This window comes from Chamaea fasciata, unplaced genomic scaffold (genome assembly GCF_029207755.1).
Source record: "Chamaea fasciata isolate MVZ Bird 193981 ecotype frontalis unplaced genomic scaffold, bChaFas1.0.hap1 SCAF_7, whole genome shotgun sequence".
In the NCBI taxonomy this organism is placed as follows: domain Eukaryota; kingdom Metazoa; phylum Chordata; class Aves; order Passeriformes; family Sylviidae; genus Chamaea; species Chamaea fasciata.
Genome location: NW_027094092.1, coordinates 41202580 through 41224004, shown reverse-complemented (window position 1 = coordinate 41224004; position 21425 = coordinate 41202580). Strand labels below are relative to the sequence as shown.

General features: G+C 41.5%; 2 protein-coding genes across 2 annotated transcripts; one reads left to right on the top strand and one right to left on the bottom strand.

Annotated features, from left to right (window-relative positions):
• Positions 1–81: 81 nt before the first annotated feature.
• On the bottom strand, positions 82–4093 carry SLIRP (SRA stem-loop interacting RNA binding protein). Its single transcript, XM_066188586.1, has 4 exons — positions 3987–4093; positions 3768–3826; positions 1998–2105; positions 82–206 (listed from the first exon to the last, which is right to left on the bottom strand). The coding sequence occupies exons 1-4, from the start codon at positions 4078–4080 to the stop codon at positions 147–149; spliced, it is 321 nt and encodes a 106-aa protein (XP_066044683.1). The 5' UTR covers positions 4081–4093; the 3' UTR covers positions 82–146.
• A 52-nt stretch (positions 4094–4145) lies between these two features.
• On the top strand, positions 4146–20401 carry ALKBH1 (alkB homolog 1, histone H2A dioxygenase). The gene is made up of 6 exons (XM_066188585.1): positions 4146–4271; positions 7032–7140; positions 11490–11652; positions 15113–15203; positions 16300–16493; positions 17016–20401. Exons 1-6 carry the CDS (start codon positions 4146–4148, stop codon positions 17434–17436), a joined length of 1104 nt encoding a protein of 367 aa, XP_066044682.1. The 3' UTR covers positions 17437–20401.
• Positions 20402–21425: the final 1024 nt, after the last annotated feature.

The following is a 21425-nucleotide window of genomic DNA, read 5'->3' as shown; positions in this document are numbered from 1 at the left end:
TGTTTTAGTGTGGCTATTACAGTTCATTTGAACAAGGGAGGGGAAACAGCTGGATTCTGTTGTAAAACAAGTACTCACTCATAGTTTCTCAGTAATCTTTATTTTAGTTTCTTTACACTTAGTGAAATAAAGCCTCCTTCCACCACTCACTGACGTGGATTCTTTCTTTGACTGCGTCTTTTACGGCTCTGCTGTTGGAGAGCAAGCTGAAAACAATGGAAATTACTGAAATTAGCTAAGCAAGAGGGTTTGTTATTTTTCATTTCTGATCACCCAGAACATTGATATGGAAAGCTGAAATGTTTATAACCAATTCAGTTTCATAAGCCCCAAGCCAGGGCTTTCCTGACAGGAAAGTTGAATATATATGCACAGCAATTGCCAGTTGTACCAGCAAAATGCATCTTAAAAGCTTCTGCTTTCAACTGGAATTAATAAAATGCCTAGAAAAAAGTGGGAAAACTGATCACGAATTTTAGAGAAGCCTGCATTTTTTAAGAAATGAAAATAACTACTGCTTGCCTTCTGCTTTTTATTTCTTTATAAAGAAGGCTCTTAGCTTGCACCTCTTGTGAGAGTATGGTCTTTGAAGCCTAGGCAGTTAAGTGCATGTGGCTATCCTTACAGCGTCAAGAATAAAAAGCAGCAAACATTTCCAGGAAATTGACACTAAATACTATGCTATTTCTAGTAACTAATTTGATAATTGCATACAGATAACATCCTAGTTCAGCACAATTTATGAAGGACCAGCCTACTGCCAATCTAATCCCAGTTTAACGAGTCATTTCTGCTCCCATTTTGGTACCACAGTTGGAACTTGGTTCTTCTTGGGAATAGGTACTGAAGTAACCAAAACTAACAGTGACTTGTGCAGTAATATGAACGATGGCAAGTGAAATACGTTACCACACTCAAAATACTGCATCACTGAAGTCTCTCATCAATTCCTTTTACTATCTCCTAGCATTTGAAGTCTCAAAATAAGAAACTAGTTGACAAAAGGATATTAAAAATTCTTATTAATTAATCAAAAGCTTGAACTAACTGACTGATACACCAGCCTGCCTGTTGTTCATGACTTCACTCTGTGCTATGCTGTCTAAGTAGTTTTATCAGCTGAAGCACATGGAAGTCTGTAAGAAAATCCCCTATTTAGGGAACAGACCAGATGCAAGTTTTGAATTATTTTGACATGAGAGCTGTTAATAAATCAATAGCTTTGGGCAGCCATTGACTCACTGTTCTTTATTCCTTCTCTGTCACCACCATTGCACCCTAAATATTGGGAAAGCAGTGAGACGGCTTTGCTCTATTTCTGTGCTGGAGTGGAGCTGGAGGATACAGTCTGGCTCTAGCTGACCCATCAAGGACAGACACTTTTGTATGTGTACGAGACCATTACGCTGTCTCCATATTGTACACTAATGCACTGAGATTGCCAAAGTCTTGTATTTTTTCCTTTACTAACATAAAATTAAAAATGGAGATAACAAGACCCTACACTGAAGCAAATTCATAGTTGCCTTGAACACATGAAAGCAAGCAGCTGATTTCTCTTGTATGAAATCACAGCTGAAGAAAAATAAATTTCACTGAAGTTGGAAGCTTCACATCACTTTCTTTATCATGTTCTGCCTGTCACTCAAAACCCAGATCAGATGTTGGAACCCACCTGCAGAAACCTGCGTTGCAAACTCACTGCATAGCAAATCCCAAACAGTTTTACTGCATTCACATTACTTGGGCATAGCACAAGTTTTTGGTCTCTTGAGTGTGATCTCTGGTATCTCTTATGATCTTGACCCCTAACAACTCAAGTTGAGAGGAGTGAATAACCAGAAGTGGTAATGATTTAGAACACATCAAATTGAGTGACAAAATCCTTAACCACTCTTCGAAAGAATATGGTAATATTTTCATGTTACTATGTCCAGTTGAAGGCAGAATTGGAGTCAGCTCGTCCCACTACTTCATCAAAGGAATTAGCACTTTACCTTGGAACCTTCAAGAATGTGAGAGTCCTTCTGTAACACATTCTGAACTTCTTCTGGAGTTGAGAATTTAATCCAGCAATAACGTCTGTGAAAGCCTGTATCTCTGTCCTAGATACCAGTTAAAAAAACAAAATGCAATTACTACAGGAAATAATTACATAGGCTGTTAAAAACGTTCTACTGATTTTGAATTTAAGGATTCAGAAATTACCAGAGGAACTGGCACACTTGCTGTTTCAGGAACCTTTTTCACCCTAAGACATTTGCTGTCAGTGACAGCATGGGGGATCTAGATCTAGCAAGGCTGTTCTACATCCCTTTCAATTTGAATCTAGCAATAGTAACAAACAAAATCTTAAGATACAGTTAAAGCCTGGAATAGGACAGTAGTTTCAAACTGCAGTACTTATCTACTAATAAGCCAGTACTAACAGAACTGACATTTAAATGGCCACAGTACTTGAAAAACATTCAGGAAGATAACACAGCTTCTTAAGACACTACACAACCACAAGGCAATTCAGAATGAAAAGCACTAACTGTACTGAAAAGAAAAAAGTTATGTTTAGAAATAATTTGCCAGTCAGAAAAGACAGGTGTCAATAAACAGGTGATAATGAGGAAAACCCAGGTGTATCCAAGTGCCTTCTACCCCACTCTGATCCCACTCAAAGCCCACAACAGCTCAGCCACTCTCATCATCAGGCATAACTGGCAACACTTCCAAACCACCTACAAGGTACTGCCTGGTTTTAGTACCACAGTGGTGTCTAAATTAGGCTGTCCTACACTGATAGTTTTTGTACTTCTGGGTTTTAAGCATTAATGAAACTCTTCAAGTAATCACTGAATCTAAACGTACACACATGCATCACTTGAATTGGTGATGGAGACGGGTTTGTGGTAAGCTACCAGACACTTTGCAACAAAACAGTGCAGTGTGACCTGGGCTTGAGGAAAAAAATTGACATTGACAGGCAGGCACCTAAGTTGAAAGAGTTCAAAACAACCAGCCTATTTCAAACTTTATCCATTTCCAAACTAATCCTCAACAGAGAGTAAACCCATCAGATTACTAACTGAAGTTCACTACACACTGAGCTTGATTTAACAGGATTACTTCACGTGGAGAAACACAAGCAGACAGAACCTTTATACTTTCAACAATGGCCTGCAATTTACCTGCAAAGGAACATTTTTTTGACTGTTCATCTCTAGAAAAGTGCACTAGATACTATGATCCTCGACCTATACACTCAGAAGATAAACAGCCTAAATGACAGAGGTACTGGCAGCACCCTGCAGAGGTTTTGGGTTTTGTGTTAGCCCTGCAGTCTGGATGGGGTCTGAATCCACATCAGGAAAAGACGGTAGGTTCATACCCACACCTTCAGTTTTTGGCCAGTCAGACCAAGCACACAACAACTTTATTCTCTGTCAGAAGAATGGTAACACGATGACAGAGAAGCTCAAAGCACTTTTAGATTAATTATTCAGAAATTGCAACATCAACAGGATGTGAAGGATGTACGTTGTAAAACTCTTAGAAAGCCAATGGAAACCACTACGCTTCAATAAGGCCGAGCTCTCGCAGACAAGCAGCGGCGCTCCTGGAAGGAGCTAAGGGTAGAGAGCACTGAAAACCTCTCTAGAGTTCAAGACGAGGCGTCCAGACCGCAGCTCCGAGGAAGCTGCTTCGGGGCAAGGCCTCAGCCGCAGGAGCGGCCGAGAAGACACGAACTGCGGCCCGGAGGACGCGCGGGTACTCACGAAGGGCAGCTGGCACCTCTGCACCGACCCGAACTGGGAGAAGTATTCCTTCAGCTCCTCTGTGGGAAAAGGCACTTGGTTACCCAGGCCCGGCGCCTCGGCGCAGCCGCGCCGCCCTGACCCGACCCCCGCCCGGCCTGTGCCGGCACACGCGGCGGGGCCGCCCAACCCCGCCAGCGCCAGCAGCGGTGAGGGATGGGAGCCGGGGCGCAGACTCACTGCTCGACACCGTCCAGGGAATCTCAGCCACGAAGATGTCGAAGAGCCGCCGGGAGCGGCGCCCGGCCTCCCGCACCGCACTGGCCGCCGCCATGTCGGGACTCGGTGAGAGGGAGGAGCGGAGAGCGGGAGGGGCGGCCCCGCCCCGGCCGGCCCGAAATGGCGGCGGGGGCCTTGACCCGTGAGGGTGGGGAGGATGCCTTCCGCCGGCTCTTTCGCTTCTATCGACAGCGCGACGCGTCCGACCTGCGGGGCGTGGTGGACTTCTCCGCGCCGGGGGGCCAGGTAATGCTGGGGTGCGTCTGCCCGTGCCCCGCGGCGAGCGGCTCGGAGCGCGTCCCGCCCTCTGCGCGGTGCCTCAGCGCGGGGCTCTGGCGATGTCGCTACAGCCCGTGCTCTCCACCTGCTGTTTCCTTTCGTGCCCGACGCCGAATCCCGACTGCCGCCCCGTTTCTGGCTAGAGGACGCTGCACTCGAGCGCTGAGCCTCTTAGGGGTCCCTGTGGTGGTTTAAAAGTGAGGGCGTGACCCGAGGAGAGGGGCTGCTGGGAGGGGCCGGGGCCCGAGGCCGGGCTCGCAGGAGCAGTCCCGCATCCCCTGAGCAGTGGGGCTGCCCCGGGGCACGGGGTGCCTAGACACAGATTTACTACTTCTGCTTATATTTGTTTTCATAATGTTTAACTAGCTCCCTACACTGCAATAGGGGATCTTCAAAGCCTTTAATAGAACCACGTGATATTTAAGCAGCGGAATGTATGGACATACAACCCCAAGTTTCACTCTCGGAACTGACACTGTTTCCTGGGCCTGCTGGCCCTTGTCATAGCCCTGAAATACCTGGGTGAGCTGAAATCAGCTTCCCTTTGCTGTGCTGCCTCCCCCCAGCAAAGTTTCTTCTCCTTTCTCTCTCATGTATAATAAATGCTTGGCTTAGTCAGCAGGACCACTCATCAGCACAGCTGAAAGTGGTAGCCATCATAGTAGTTTACCGTGTCTTCAGTGATGAAGATCAGTGTCGTGATCATCTTCATCTTCAGTGATCCTTAAAACTTGTCTTCTGTTTTGTCACCTCACAAAAGGATGACATGTATCTGCTAAAGTGTTAAACAGGGATTTTCTACTTGTGAGCTAATGTCAAAAAAAGGAGTTAGGAATATAATTAAAATGCAACTTTGCCGAAGTTTTCATAGTTTCAATGCTTAGTTGATTTTTTTTTTTTTTGGTGTCCTATTAAGCAATTTATTTTTCTATCTTTTCGGACTATAATTTTGTTGTTGCTAATGGAACACAAAACCTGACTCATATGAAATTGTTACAGGCATTAGAATTAATCAAGGAAGTTGTTAACATTTCAGCCTTTCTTGAGCTTGCAGGAATCCTGTATTTGGTAAAGGATTACAGCATTATGGCTCTTCTGGGAAATTCAGAGTATTTGGAAACATCACAAGGATCTGTCTTCTCTCAATATGGTTCTTTTTGTGTCTGTTACCTTCTAAGAACAGGTGACAGCTTACTAGTGAAAACATCTTTTATTCCTCTTTCCCCCAGGGTAAAACATCTGGCTTTTCTCTTTAAGAGCTACAGGCCAGGCAGATTGGCCCAGATAATATTGCTTCTTTTTTTCTCAGGAAACTGCTTCAAGCATTTGAGCTCTTCAGTGAAGTGTGACATACCCCATCTGCCCTGTTACCAGGCTTATTTAACTGATTCAGCACATGTAATTCTTCAGCACAGAAACAACTTCTGTTCTCCAGAAGCCCAGGCAATAGCTGGTGTGGAAGCACTTTGAGCAGGCAGTGAGGTGGCAGAGTTTTGGTCACAGGATGAGCTTTCCAGGGGACACTCTGAGGACAGGACTGTAAAGTAAACTCAAGGCTGGCACTCACCAAGCTGCTTTTGACAAAGAGCTGAAAAATGGGTAAAACTGACTATATTGCCAGAAGGTGCTGTCCAGCAGTAGTTCAGAATTTCTTAGAAATTCTATGTATGTAATGTAGTCCTGTTGCTCAGAAAATGTTAACCAGAGCTGTCAGCTTCAAAGAGACTGATTGGCTCATGCACCACTACAGAGGCTGTGTGCAAAGGCCTTAATTTGATATACGTTTTAAGTTGTCATAGACAAAGTCTTGCAGTTTTATTCCTACTGCAGTTTTATTCTTGCCTGCAGTTTTATTCTTGCCTGTTTATTCCTGCTGTGCCTGACTATCTCTTTTCTTATGTGAGCCTGTACTTTGCTGCTGCTGCGTGGAGAGCTGGACTGGGGAGCTAGGCCAGATCAAAACCAACCTGCCTCTACCTTGCCCTCCTGAAGACCGTTCCCTGTCCTTAGGGAAGAAGGGAGTGGGAACACAGTAGAATGAGTTTGGTGGGGATTTTTTCAGCAAATATTAGCTTAAATACAGGTGTTATTGCAACTTAAGAGAATATGTCAAGTAAATACATCTTGCCAAGCCTTGGGCTGTTGATCCTGCTCTTGGGCACAGAATTGGTAGGGTGGCATTCAGAATTGACAGAGTTTCTTAGTCCTTCGTGTCTAACAACTTTGGCTACTTTGTTGCTGCACTGCTGATCCTTCTGTAAATTAGAGATGAGAATTGTCATTTACCCTATAGGATCATGAGTGACTTGTATTTGGAATGTTCTTGGAAAGTTTAACGTGTTATGAGTATATTACTCTGTAATGGAAGTTGATAATGACCAGAATGTTTTTATAGTGATGCGGCTGTACCGTGGAGGCTGTGGAAATGGACAAATTATGATGAATTTTTTCTCATTGGCATATATTGTTTGGGGTTTTTTTATGAGTGGGGGACATCTCGTCCCTAGGTAAAACCTGTAAGTACCTTTTGATTCCTATGTTGAATGTGTACTGGCTCTGTTCTCCCTGTCCTGGTCACAGCTATTTGAACAGTAGTTCTGTGGTACATTTGGCATTTCCACGAGAGTTACCTTCAAGCGTGGTAGCACTCTTCGTTTTAGATGCCATTTTTGGATGAGTTTTGTGTATCTCACTCTTTTTAAAACCAGATCTGTTTTCTTTTGCCAGGTGTTCAAATCACAGCTCAGTATTTCTTCAGTCAGTGATCAAGATGCCTACAGAGCAGGATTACAGCCAGTCAGCCAGTGGAAAGCCTATGGCCTCAGTGGCTATCCAGGTAGGTATCTTTGAATTCAAGAAAAATTAAACACAACCTTGTTGCTTGGAATTCATGAAGTTTCAATATTATCTTTCTTGTCCTGCCTGAAAAAGTTATTTTGGTTTGCTTAAGTGTAATTTAATGTTGTCATAAGTGCAGGAGGACGAACAAATCAGCTAAAGGGTGGGATACAGCAATCTTTATGAAGGTTAAAAGAGCCAGTTGTTTCACAGTGAGATCAACCAGACCATAGCTCATGAGAATGCATTCCTGTTGCCTTTGGCAGAGACTTCATTTCTGTAGAATCTGTTTTTCCTCAGTATGTATCATGCACATTGGGTACATGGCTGAAATACAGTAGTTTCACAGTTGAAGTGTGGCATCTACTTGTCAGTGTAGGACACAGAGTACATACAGTAAGTGAATGAGAACCTTTTGGCCTATTCAATATGCAGAGTAATTTCATTAGGCAGGTTATTTCAGAAATGGAAACATGGTTTACGTTTGCAGTTTACCTAGTATAGTCACATTGGCTTGGAGGGCACCTCCAGTGGTCTAGGCCAACACCCTGATTAAAGCAGGATGAAGTTGCAGGTTAGATCAGGATGCTGAGAGCTTTGTATGGGTAAATTCTGGAAATCTCCAAGGATAGGGATTACACACCTTCTCTGGACACCTGTACCAATGTTTGGCCATGTTTTTTTCCTAAACCTTGTATCTAATAAAAATTTTTCTTGCTTTTATTTGCGACTGTTGTCTCTCATAATCTTGCTGTGCACATCTGAGAAGAATCTGGCTCCCCTCCTCTCTCATGCCTGTAGGTGGTGCTCACCAGGATGTGTCACTGGCCCTCGCTGCTGCTCACAGTTTGTCTTCAAGGCAGCCTGGCCTTGGTGCGGAGCTGCGCTTGACACTTGGGCCATACTGTTGCATGGGGTTATTTTGCTCCAGATGCAGAATTACCACTGTTGGACTTCTGAGATTCTCTTTAGCCTATTCTTCATTTGTCAAAGTCCTTTTCAGGGGCAGCAGTAGCCGCCAGCATATTCACTGCTGCCCCAGTTTAGTGTAATCTGTAAGTGAAATGAGGATGAACATCCCATCATCCATGTCGTTGATGTAGATGTAGTTATCAATATTTGCCCAGGATCAAAGAATGCACTCGTAACAGCTGCTGGTTAGACTTTGAGTCATCAAATCATGATTCTTTAAGCCGGGTGACCCAGCCACCTTTTGCTTACCCTTCCAATTTGCCAAAAAAATTTATGGCTCCCAGTTTGGCTCCAATGGTGCTGTGGAAGACCAAGTGGAAAACTTTTCTTAAGCCAAGATAAACATCATCCTGTTTTCCCCTTGTCTGGATGTCTCACTGTAGCAGGCAGCAAGGCTGGTTAGACAAAATTTGCCTTCCATGCTGTCTGTTCCCAACCACCATGTGTCTGGAAGTGGCTGTCATGAAAATTTGCTTCATAATTTTATCAGGGGTTTTGGTAAGGCTAGTGAGTTTATAGTTCCCCAGATCCTCCTTATTTCAGGATTTTTAGTTTGATTAATTATGTTTTTTCTCATGTTTCTTTTGGTTCATTGGGACCTCAGTCAGTTTCTGAGGCTGAGTTTTGGTCGCTTTGAAGCCAGCCTAGTGTTTCTGAAACTGAGGCAGCCATACTACCCATCTGGAATGTTTAATACACAGGGAATTGAATAACTTCAGGAGAAAAGCTTCTGCCTCTTCTTGCCTCTAAAAATGTTTTGTTCCACTTACCTGTCATATTATAGCTGCCCTTGCTTGGTCTGCATGTCATTTACTGTCTGTCTAAACATCTTTCCTAGTAACTGCATGGGGGGGGGTGGGGAATCACAGGTGTTCCACTTGAATGCATTTCTCTTCTGCTTTGGCAAAGGAAACCTTTCACTAAAATGAAATGCAAATACATTGACAAATTGTCTGTCCTGTTTAGAATCAAGTCATGTATGGACTTGAAGAGAATAATAATTTATCATTTTTTCAACTACCTCTGTCTGGACATCCTGAAACAGTAGGAGATGTGTAACCAACTGACCCAATAGCCTTCTAAGTGAAGTAAAAATTTCTTTAGTTTTTCTTTGAGCAAATGGAAAGGAAGTAATTTGGTTTTGTCCCCACAGTAAGCAGCAAAATAGAAGACTAAGGAGTCTGGGTGAATTTCTGTTGTGGTCTGAGTTCTCTGAGAAGCATGTGATGCTGTCTTTGTGTCTTTCTAATTGACACTTTTTTTTTAATGAGAGATTTTTCTTGTATGTATCTGCATGTCTTATCCTTCCTTTGACTGAGGTTGGAGACCCCTTTCGTTAGGTGCACATTATTTGTAGTACATAGCAATATAGTGCTACAGTAAGAGATTTGCATCTGCTTCCTCAGGGCAGTTTCCTTTAGTATACAGATTCATAAAGAATAATTCTTACCCCTCACGTCTTTCAAGGCCATGAGGTTCAATTATGTTGTCTTCAAAGTTTGTCTGTGTTCTTCAGTCAGTTCAGAAAGATTGCTACAGAACTATAGTTCTTATTTTTTACTCTTCTCCCTCCTATGTGTGCAAGTCACTGATTTCTAACACTATTAGTCTTTGTTCTATGTTTGCATAGGATTTTATAGTAAAACTCTGCAACTGTTAGAAATTCAGTTTCTGCCTTTCTTGACACAATAAGCATAGCAGTAACCCACTTTTTAGTTGTTACTGCTTTTGTAAATCTAGACCAATCTAGTTCCTTAAGAGAAACCTAGGTCAAGGTTTGGAGAGACATGAGCATGTTCTAAGTTTGTGATATAAAAGCCATAAAATCTGGATTCTTGTTCTTGTCTCTGCTTGTAACTAACTCTCCAGGCTTCAATGCCTTCATTTATACCTCGGGATAATACCTAGATAATAAAGTGTAATTTCGTGAATGTAGTAAAGTGCTTCAAGAATTCCACATCAAAAGCTGTAGACAGGAAGGGCAGTATTATTATTCTGTTCTATGCAGATGCCAACAGAAAGTAAATGTAATGGGTCTGGCAAAGAAACTTCTTGTAGCCAAACCTATCAGAAGGTTGCCATAGTCTGAAAGTGCAGGGAACAGAGTGAAGACCAAATGTTATTAACACACTGAAGGCTTTTTTTCTAACCAGTTACTTTAATCTTGAGTCTGTGAGGTAGCTGGCAGGTACCTCTTTTTGTGTTTTTATTACCACTTTCATAAGGCCACAAGGCAAGTTTGTATCCTACTGAGACTCCTAGCTTTGCTGCTTCTTTTTTCATCTATTTTTGTCTCTGTTAACTTGATATGATTGAGAAGTTCAAGAAGACACAGTAGGCCAAAACCTTAAAACCTCTGTTTCCTTTGTTCCTCTTACACCCTTATCTCTTTTTACATGCGGATTTTGTGTTGGTTACTGAATTGACAGTCTTTGAAAGAGTGCCTTGATTCTCAGAGTACGTACAGTACAGATTAATAGCATCTCTCATATGGACTGCTGCTTCAACTCTGCCTGAGATGCCTGGCTGAATGAATGTGCAGAACAGCTGCATGTTTATTTTGTTTTGTTAATTACCAATGCCTGCAAAGTATTCGCAGTCAACAACAAGCGATTTGGGATATCATTTGACTTTCATGCCCCTTTCTGAGTGCTACCATATCAAAAGGCAAATATGGATACAACCAGACTTGCCTGGAGGACACTTTATATTACTAGACACTTGCTCAGCCCAGGGACTTCTTTTTGAGGTAGCAATAGGAAGACAGTATAAGTTCAGAAACAGGGATAAAGTTAGTTTGAAGCACAGAAAAACTAGGCCAGAATTACTTTAACTTTACTGGGCTTAAGAGAAAAGTCATGCTGAATAATTTAAAAAATAAAATGTACTCCAAAGCAATTGGATTTCCATGTTCTTACTCCTTTATCTCCTGTAATCAGTATGCCTTATATAGATATGTCCTTTATTGTAATTTTTGTTTGGACCAGTATTGGCTGCCCTCTCTGCCTTCAACCTTGTGCCACCATTTGTTTCTTCTGAAAAAAAAAAAAAACAAACACTAAGTTTTAACTTAACTATAGTAGATTTCATCAGCTTATATGCACAGTCAACGGTTGTATATCTATGGGTTCATTACCTCTGACTCCTATCCTTTGCTTTAGATTCAGGAAAAAAAAACAACAACAACAAAAAAAAAAACCAAAAAAAAAACCAAAAAAACCCAAAACAAAACAAAACAAACAAAAAAAACAAACAAAAAAACAAACAAACAAAAACAAACAAAAACAAACAAAAAAAAAAAAAAAAAAAAAAAAAAAACCAGGGAAAAGCCTAATCCTACTTTGTCTCTATCCTCTCCTTTTCCTTTATGGTCAGGGTTTATTTTCATACCAAACCCTTTCCTCCCGGGCTGCCAGCGTCACTGGGTGAAGCAGTGTCTCAAGCTATACCCTGAGAAACCCAATGTCTGCAACCTGGACCTGCACATGGCTCCTGAGAAGACCACTGACCTGTGGGGACAGAGCAAGGAGCAGCTGAGGTAAGTGCACTGTCACCTTTCGTGGTCAAAACTAATGGAGCCAGATCTCACCTTTGAGAAGGTCTAAGAAAATTGAGCAGGGAAGGGAAGCTGAAGAATGTGTACGTGCTGGCAGAATACAGATGGTGTCAGACATGCCAAGTCACAGATAGATAGTTCATGGCTTCATGTGCATCCTTTTTAATGCTCTGCTTTCATTTTCAGTGGGATTTTCTAGTAGCATATTGTTCTAAAGCCGTAGGTGAAATGTTAAATAGTGACCCTGGCTGATGTGGTGCTTGGAGCTTGCTCAGCTCAGCTATGAGTGGAACCGTAAAGTCCCTCTAGGCCTCAGTTTTCCTGAAGCAAAATGGATCCTTTCCCAAATTCCCCAGTAATGGTAGCGCTTCTTTCCAGTCAGCTCATATACCCAGTACACTGTAACTGAAATGCTGTTAGCTGTACTTTCTTGAACTTCTCAAATCTACCAGTTTCTGTGTTCTTATTTTGTAAAGTATTTCTTTTGGTTGGGTTTTGTTTGTGGTTCTTCTTAATTCAGCATGACACTGAATTAAATGTATTAAATGTACCATGTTAATGGCAATCCTGTTTCATCTGAAAGATTCTTCCAGGTTCAGAATTCTATGGCTGATGTAGAGGCCTTTCCTCTACCTGATTGGGAATTTCATGGAGAATTTGTCCACATTTTGAAGTCAAGTAGAAATCTTAAAAAGAGGAAAATTCTTCTAAACCTTGAACTTTAATAAAGGCACCTGTAAAATACATATAAGACTGAGTGTTTACAGTCCATAATCTTTTAGCTATTAGGATATTTATCGTTACCTTACTGATTTCACTGCTCATTTTTCATAATGACTGTTTTGTGTGATGGTGCAACCATAGTTCCCTACAACCTTCCACCTCAGTCTCTTAGTGAGGTTGACATGCTGAGATTTTTCTTCAAAAAGACTCTTGACATCTACAAAATATAGAATGGCAAAAGCAAGATTGGGACTTCTACCTGTTTGCACCTAGGAGAGAAGTTATACTCTCATTTTTGTCTTCTAGGCTCAGTCAGAATTAGTTACAGAAATGTAGACACCATTTTTGTGTTCCATCAAGAGTGAAAAATTGTTCTGTGAAAGGATTGTGCATTGTGCCCAATGGCTGAAAAAAAAAAAGTGGAGTACTGCTCCAGTTTGACAGGCCTGTCTCAGCAGGACCTCCTGCGTGCAGAGAATGGTCAGAACAGAGGTTAATTTGCAGCTGAATCCCGTTTGGTTGAAAACTGTTTGGAAGAGTGATGGCTAGCAGCAACCTTGGCAGTTCTATGAAGTACTTACTTGGGTCTTCAAATACTGCTGTATTTGTGCTTACACCTGGGAGTAGCAGATGAAACTAGCCAGTCTCTCCAGTATCTGGAGTGAGTCTTTCAGGGAGGTGAGAAACAGTGCGTAACTAAAATGAGGTCTACTTCCGAGATGGGTCACAACGTTATTGCTGTTTAAAGCCATCAGGATAATGCATGCATGTGCTTGACTCCTGGCTGATCTGCTCTTTTCAGGATGCAGGAGTCACAAGGTAGGGTGAATCTAAACAGTTCCTAGACATATATGCTATGCTTTCCTCACAAAGTGTAGCCTTTTCTCTGGGGCTGGGGACAGTTAAAAGCATAAAAGGGAATAGAGCATTCCCACAAGGGAGGTATAGATATACAGATATATAGAAATGTCCATCCTTGTGTATAAGGAAAAGGCTGGAGGGGTTTTATAGATGCAGTCATTACCAGCAAATAAAAGGGATCTTCAGACCAAAGCTCCCATGCTGTTCAGTCTTTTTCTAACATAGTTATACCAAACCTTTTCTGTGCTTTCTTGTGGGACCTCATTGTTTCCAGATACACAACACTCACTCATACTTTTCCCTTCTTAGCAATTACATATGAAATCAAATACCAAGTTCGGGGAATAAGAACTTCCCACACTCATTTGGGTTCTTGCTCTTGTCTAGCACTGTAGCAAAAGAAGGGCACTTTCAAAAGGTGCATGCTAAAATTGTTTAATTATGAACATTGTTTGTCAGTTGAAAGATGTACAAGAACAAACTGTGGGCTCTCCCTTTTCTAAATGCTGTGTTACCAGCTTGTGGGCTACACAAATTGTTCCAAGCAGCATGTATTTGACAGTTATTGTGTTGGTGTTTATGGTAATTGCAGTTGCTGTTACCCTATGACAGATGGAAATTGGAAAGACTATTTTCAGTAATCAGTGAGGTAAGAAAAATTACTTAAGGGATAGAAACTGGCCTTTTATTCCTGTTCCTGGTTTATCTTAGGAGCTATCAGTATGGCATAGTTGAAGGGCAGGAACAAGCTGTGTGTCCAGGTAGAAATGCACATTAAATGCAGATGTTTGGGTAAGACTTGACCATGGCAGCACAAATATCAATCTTTTTTTGTGAAAGAGAGCATGTCATGCTGAACTAATGAGACTATAAATGAGAGCCAGCTGTCTGACACTACTGTTTATTTTCTGAGTATATTTCCCTTTTCTGTCTTTTTTTTACCATAGCACATGACTTGGCTTGAGTAAAGTATGCTGAAATTGTTGGAATGAGTAGACTAGAAGATAGATGTGTATCTTCCTTTTTGTATTTGTCATTAACATATTTCTATCTGATTTAGTTACTTATATGCTGTAACTTTTCAAGGGCTTTTCCATAGTCTGTACTTGAAGCCTCTTCTTGCTTTCATCACCTTCAAGTAAGAATGGTAAATTGGTGTGTGGCTTCAGACCACTCAGTCCCTTTACTTCATGGTTGTACATGAGAAGAACAGTTCTTTGTCCTGCATGGCAGTCTGGATAAGGGGACACCTGCAGTCTAGATTTCTTGATGTGTGGTCATAGCTAGACAAGTCTTGCTTTTTACTCTGAGTCAGTCTGTCCTAAGGACATTTTATCAAAGCACCAAGTAGTAGAACTAGCCATCCTTTGAAATATTAGGCAGCATGCTATGCTTCACTGTCAGGCAACTAATTTTCCTTTCTTGTAATTTTCCATTAAGTGCCTAGAATATTTTTCCCTTGCATTTGCAGCTTTCAGATCTTCAGATTCTGGTCTTTCACTTTCAGGTGCTCAAATAGGACATGTTTAGTTCTGATTTCTTAATCTGCACTGCTCATTGTGTTTCCATCTGATAATCTCTTAGGTACCATGTTGAAAATATAAGCTTTCAAACTGGCAAAAGTTGGCAGTAGGCCTCATGGCTTGCACACATTCCAGGAACTAAATTTTCAAGGTCTTTGGAGGAAGAAAGTATTGGCACTGAAAATAAAAGTTTAGCATTGATCAGTTTTAATAGCATTGACTGGTTTTAATAGGCTGTGAAATGGATGGGTGAATCTCATTACTGTATGCTGCACTACCAGAAGACCCCTCAGAAATTAACACATATGCTATTTCTTTATATTTTGTCTTTGTAGAAGGAAAGGTTCCAGTAAAGGGGAGCCCAGAAGCCTATTGGAGAAGCTGCGCTGGGTGACCCTTGGTTACCATTATAACTGGGATACTAAGGTACTGAGATTAAATTCTTCTCCATTTTTCTTAGCCATGAGCACTCAGAATGGCGGACAGAGAGGGACATCATTAAATAAAATGTTTATGATCCTACAAGACAGTTTTGAGGAAAGGCACTAACAAACTGTGCTTTTAAGAACATTCTGATTTGTATTGGTTTGCTGTGAAGGATTTAACAGCAGAAGTTCATTGCTGCATTCTTTCCTTTGAAAGTTAATGTGATAAGCATTCACTTAGCTCTAAACCTGCGACTGTTTCAGGGTAAGTGGCATTTTTACCTACCAAAAGGGAAGATTACAAAAGCATTGCTAACTACTTAAGCTGAGTGTGACTTCTGGGAAACTGCTCTTCTTTGGTGGGGTGAGCAGGAGCAAGAAGAGACTGCTGCTCATGTGATTTTGAACTTAAATTAGTCTGGACCACTATAGTGCATTCTTACCAACTAACAGCTGTTTTGAGGATCCTGATCAAAATAAACTTTTTTTTTTTTCCTGAGACTGAGATAGATGGAGGCTGATAAACACTGGCAGAGTGAATATGCATCTTACCTGTATTTTGCAGATAACCAAATCTGCTTTGCAGCCTTTTATTCACCGGATCAACCTGTTATTGGATGGCCTTAATAAAAGTTTGGTTTTTATTTTCCAGTAACCTCAGAATGACTTATGGGAGAAAGAAAAAGTAGGTTTGCAATTGATCCCTGCTTGTTATTGATGGAAGGAATAAAGATGCTTGTTTTGGAGTTTGTTGATGTGCTATGGAACTGTCTTTTCATTGGCAGCTTCAGGTTGTGACTGAGAAGATCCTCAGAATGTTGGTACTAATCTTACTGATTTCAAGTTAAGCATCTAGATATAATGATGAACTTCACAAATAATTGAATCTCTGGCAGTCTCAGCCTAGGCCACAAATTTAATGATAGGAGGTAAATTTGCTGTGGTTCTGCCTGTGTTGTAGTCATTTTCTTGGTAAAGGTGATGTCCTTCTCCATGGCTATCAGCCAGGCTTTTGAGTTCAGTGTATTTGTTGCTCTGATGTGTTGGGTGTAGCTTTTTTTTTTTTTTTTTCTTCCCCCCCACTCTCCTCCTTCCAGAAGTACTCAGCAAATCACCACACTCCTTTCCCCTCAGACCTTGCATTCCTATCAGAGCAAGTGGCTGCAGCCTGTGGGTTTCGGGGTTTCCAAGCCCAAGCAGGAATCCTGAACTACTATCATTTTGACTCTTCACTGGGAATTCATGTGGATGAGTCTGAACTAGACCATTCTCGCCCCCTGTTATCATTCAGGTAAGTCAAGGAGAGCACACTTGAGTGTTATGGAAAGATAAGTGGCTTTTTTCTAGGGTTGCATATGATTGTAGGAAGGCACTATGATGTAGTTTACTAATTGGGTATATAATCTTCACTCTCAGAAGATTCGAATAGCAAAAGGCTGTAGGTCAGGGACATAGATTTTTCTTTAAGGACTGCTTGAATACCACGGATGTAGTGCCTGGAGTGAAGAGTTCTTTTGCAAAGGGCACTGTTCTGTTCTAAAGCAGCAGAATGTCAGTTGGGTACTAAAGAAGTATCTCAGCAGAGCTTCAAACCTGACAGGGCAATTGCTCTGACTGTCTCTATCTTGAACCAGACCTCTTAGTCTGTTTGCCATGTTCCCACCTAAAAGCTGTTCTTAGGAGTGCCTCTGATTTTTGTGATTGCTTGGGGTGTTTTTTATAAAGGAATGTAACTACTGATATTTTCCTACTGTACAGAAAATTATTCTCTACCTGAATTTGTTTTCTCTCTCCATCCTTATACCTTCTCTAGTTTTGGGCAATCCTCAATATTTTTGCTTGGGGGCCTGAAGCGGGAGGAGGCCCCAACAGCGATGTTCATGCACAGCGGAGATATCATGGTGATGTCGGGCTTTAGCCGCCTGCTGTACCACGCTGTCCCGCGGGTCCTCCCCAACCCTGAGGGGACAGCTCTGCCCTCGTGCCTCGACCAGCCTCTTTCTTCAGACCTTCCTGTTGGCTCAGTCATTGAGCACAGCTCTGAGGAGGATTGGCAGGTGTGTGCCAAGTACTTGCAGTCCTCCCGCATCAACATGACTATTCGACAGGTGTTGGCTGAGGGCCAGAAATTTCCAGAGGAATCTGGGACAAATGGAAAGGGCCAAGCACCCTCTGAAGACAGTTATCATGAGAACAGCAAAGCCAAAAGACATAAACCGAACACAGTCAGCTGAGACCAGGAGATAATACTGACATGGACCAGACAGGCAATCTTGATATGGAATTAGGAACTGGTGTAATACTGGAAGTTACTTGTCTGTATTGCTGTTAATAAACTTGTGCAGAATAAATCTAGTCCTTCTTGCTGTAATAAATAGGTGGGAGGAGAAAAAGAATTTAAAAGGAAAAGAAGGGTAAGTTCAGGACTGGAACTCAGGAGATTAACTCTACTGGCATTTTTTTGCAAATGTTTACTGTACTGTTTTCTTTAAAATACCTGTATGTCACAGAATTTTAAGCTTGGTTAAGCTTAAGTGGTTTAAGCTTTTGGTGAAGCTTGGTTTAAGCTTTAGGAGTGATGCTTATGAAGTATTTTGAAATCATTGGGCAGAGAGTGTTAGCAAAAGATACATAATTGCTATGCGATAGAGAATCCGGTTGGGCTTGTGAAGCTCAGCTGAGGCGAAGTAACAAGTATGAATGAGAACAGGCTGCTATGGGTGTAAGACCTACCTGCAACATTTTCAAGATAATTACTTCTACAGCAAAAATGGGTTCAGTGGTCAGAAACTGGCGGCTCCCTCATGCACCCTGCTGTAAGCTTGCTGTAGTCCTGTGCTCTCCTTTTGCCTGCTTGCATCCCCTCAGCTGCAGCAGAATCTGCTTTTATGAATGGTACTGAACATCTTGTCTCAGATTTTAGAGAGAAACAGTTGGGAGCAGTATCTACTTAGAATATCTGGTAGCTCCCAACTGGATCTTCTCCCAGCAGTAAGTATGTGACTGAGCCAAACATCGCCATTCTTTCAAAACTGTCCTCTCCTAAGTGCCTGTGTGTTATGGTTCTCCAGTCCCAAGGTACCGTCTGTAAGGAACAGGATGACTTGCAAATAAAAGCAATGAAGCTGTAAATTAAGTATCTAAAAAATTAATCAGTGACTATCTTTGTCACCCAAAGATAAATGAATTGAAACAAAGAAAAGCACTAGCTTTTGTGCTAGTTTTTTAAAGATTCAGACCTTCCTATCTACTTTTTAATGCAATTTTAATTGTTGGAGTGGAATGCGCTATCCCTGGGGTATTTTGTTGCACTTTCCCAATGAATAAACTTACTTGGTTTTTAAATTGAAGATCTCTATCAGTTTTGGGCTGGCTATTTTCTTCCTTTCTTTTTCTTCCTGTCAGTTGTTTCAGTGTATTGTTAATGCTGCTGTCTCTCTTGAGCAGTTCCCTCCAGGCTTCTTTTGGATCTACTGCCTCTGCAATCTGCCAGCTCCTGTGGAGGAGCCCTGCATATGTCTGCAGGGCTGCTTTGCTTTTAGGCAGTTTCAGAGGGGTGTTGCCTACAGTATCCAAGTCCAATTTCATGCATATGTGGCAGCTTTTCCTCATGGGTAAAGTGTCTGGTCTGCTTATTTCATGGAGATGCATGTGTGTTTGCATGCAATTAATTCCTTATACGATAGTGGAAAGAGTTCCAGTAACTTAAGGTCTATGATAATTAGATATGAGTTTTAATATCTTATTCTATACTAGATGTGTGTCCTTTCTGTAGCCTGGGCCTGATGTATTTACAGCTGAACCCTAGGAGAGTGAATGTGTTATGCAGAGAGGTTACAATGTAGCTGTAGGACTCAAAAGACTCCAAATATTTCAGAAGGCAAAAAGTATAGAAAAAGAAGGCTCTATTGTTTAAATTCTTACTACCTTTTTTAAGGTGTTCCAATACAGACTTAACATGATTGATGAATAGGAATGACACCTCTCTAATGCCATTGGTTAAACTAGAGAAACAGAAAACACCAGCTGGACAAAGATTGTTTTGAGAAAGAATAACTGTTTACCAAGATTGTTTTGAGAAAAAGCTTTCTTGAGAAACTTTTCCTCGGGAAAATGTTAGCTGCTGCTATGCAGGCTAAATCTCTCAGTCCCACAGTTACAACATGACTAGAAAGAAAAGTTGACTGAATCAAGCTCAGAAAGAAACAAAGCTCCCTTAGTGGCACCTGAAGATGGAGGAGGATGGAGAGGAATATGTTTTCCTAACTGAGAAGGCAGACTCTGAAGAGGGAAGCAAAGATTGTCCAACTCACTCATCTCTGATGATGAGACAAGACAGAGTCATGGAACTAGAAGGGGGTGAACATGAGCTGGTTTCTTCATGTCACAGGCTGAATTGTAAGTCCATGGTTTTCATGTCTTTTGTTCCCTATAAGTATAAATATATGACAAGCAATCATTTATTCCAGGATTCAGTTGTTCCTGTGATTCAAAGACAAGAAACCATATTGTTTACCCTCTGCAGTTAAAAAATCTAATAAATGCTGCAAACTACTGATAGCAGTTGGTCGTGAGAAGTATCCAGTCCATTGAAGCCGTATGTTTAGATGTGACTGAGTTGAGAATTTGCTGCATTACTTGCAGTCAAGCTTTTTACATAATGCCATTGTAACAAGACAGCCTTGATCTAATTCCGTACCAGACACCAAGAAAAGTCCATGACCCAGAAATGGACATATGGGAAATGACCCAGAAAAACAAAGCATCTGTGTACCAAGAGAAGCAACAATAAGAAGAGAATTTCATGAACTGCCAGCCTGGCAAGATCATTGGTCCTGTGACCAGGGCAGAGTGGAGTACAAGTGCGCAAAGTAGTGACCACAGGACTTCTGCAGGCTCTGCAAACTGTGCTTCCAGAATATAATTTCAAAGAGGCAGTAAATCCTGAGAAGAAGGCAGGGAAAAGGGCTGCATACACTCAGGAAACATTGACCTACTCCACACAGCTTTCAGAGTCTGACATTTGCACCGCATTTGTTTGGGTTTGTGATGACATAAAAGGATTTTTTCATAGCACTGATCAAATTTTTGTTTCTCTGGGTACCACAAATAATTCCTTGTGTTCATATAGGTGCCTGCTGAGATAATCTCAGTAGTTTGTAATTCCTCTGAGGGAAAGGAGGGAAAGAAGAGGACATCTGGACCAATTCTGTAATAAAATTTATGTAATGAGTTGATTACAGGAAGATTAGCATGTGTTTCTTTCAAAGCCACCTGGAACTGAAGCACATTGTTTACCACATGTGCGCTGTTCATTATGTGATCTATAGGTAAAGCTAGGTGTCCAACAATTACTACTTTTTTAAAATCCAGAGTAAAGGGAAAATAAATCTCCAGTTAAATGAGAAAGTGCAGTGGGATGAATACTGGAAGCAGAAGAGTGCTAGCTAGTGCCCGGGACAGATTTACTGCATGGCCTCTCCATGCTGCCAGGCAGTAACTTATGGGGCAAGTAGTCCCTAAAGCTGTGCCTGCTGCTGAAATGATTCTGATCCTAGGTATTTTTCATTTCTTTAAGAGCGTATTGACATTTTTTGCCTCATTGTTTCACAGCAGATGTTTCTACAGATTGTAGTAAGGTGCACCTAAGTTCCTCCATTTTCCTATGTGCTCTGCAGTGCTAGTAGGTAGAGAGAAGCAAGTGGCTGGGGAAGGAAGCTGGGTAGGGACTGCTGAGACAGCAGCAACATCACACTGCCATGGCTGGGGTGAAGCTGACCAGTATCTTACGTAGTGCAGACAGCAGCTCAGATCTGTCTTGTTCTATTCATGTAAGTTATTCTCTGCATCACACCTGAAACAGGATAGATTTAACACAGAAAAGAGCCTTGTCAGTGATAAGATTGTCTTCTACTTAATTAGGATGCAAAATTAATTGAGCAATAATTCAGTGTGCTCCAAGCATACTTTAGTTCTGATGAAATCGTAGAACTTGCCTGAGTCTGAACACATTACCTCAAAAAGTTAACAGAAGTACATGGCCTGCAGAAGTTAATGATCCAGAAAAATACGTTGATAGAGGCCTCAAAAGACCCATATATGAAAGGCTTTTTTTGTTGTTGTTGTTAATCTTTATGCGAGAAGAGACTTAGAGAAAACCAGTGACAATCATCCACAGTCTGCTGATGCCTCCATAAATCGTAACAACAAAAGCTGGTTGAAA

What these genes read in the sequence shown, in the direction of transcription:
- ALKBH1 (XM_066188585.1), top strand. Translation starts at nt 4,146, where the DNA reads ATGGCGGCGGGGGCCTTGACCCGTGAGGGTGGGGAGGATGCCTTCCGC. An exon ending in TGGCCTCAGTGGCTATCCAG is followed by an intron (nt 7,141 to 11,489) that starts GTAGGTATCTTT and finishes CTTTATGGTCAG; the next exon opens with GGTTTATTTTCATACCAAAC. An exon ending in CGCCCCCTGTTATCATTCAG is followed by an intron (nt 16,494 to 17,015) that starts GTAAGTCAAGGA and finishes TACCTTCTCTAG; the next exon opens with TTTTGGGCAATCCTCAATAT.
- SLIRP (XM_066188586.1), bottom strand. Translation starts at nt 4,080, where the DNA reads ATGGCGGCGGCCAGTGCGGTGCGGGAGGCCGGGCGCCGCTCCCGGCGG. An exon ending in AGAGGTGCCAGCTGCCCTTC is followed by an intron (nt 2,106 to 3,767) that starts GTGAGTACCCGC and finishes ACTGGTATCTAG; the next exon opens with GACAGAGATACAGGCTTTCA. An exon ending in ACATTCTTGAAGGTTCCAAG is followed by an intron (nt 207 to 1,997) that starts GTAAAGTGCTAA and finishes CATTGTTTTCAG; the next exon opens with CTTGCTCTCCAACAGCAGAG.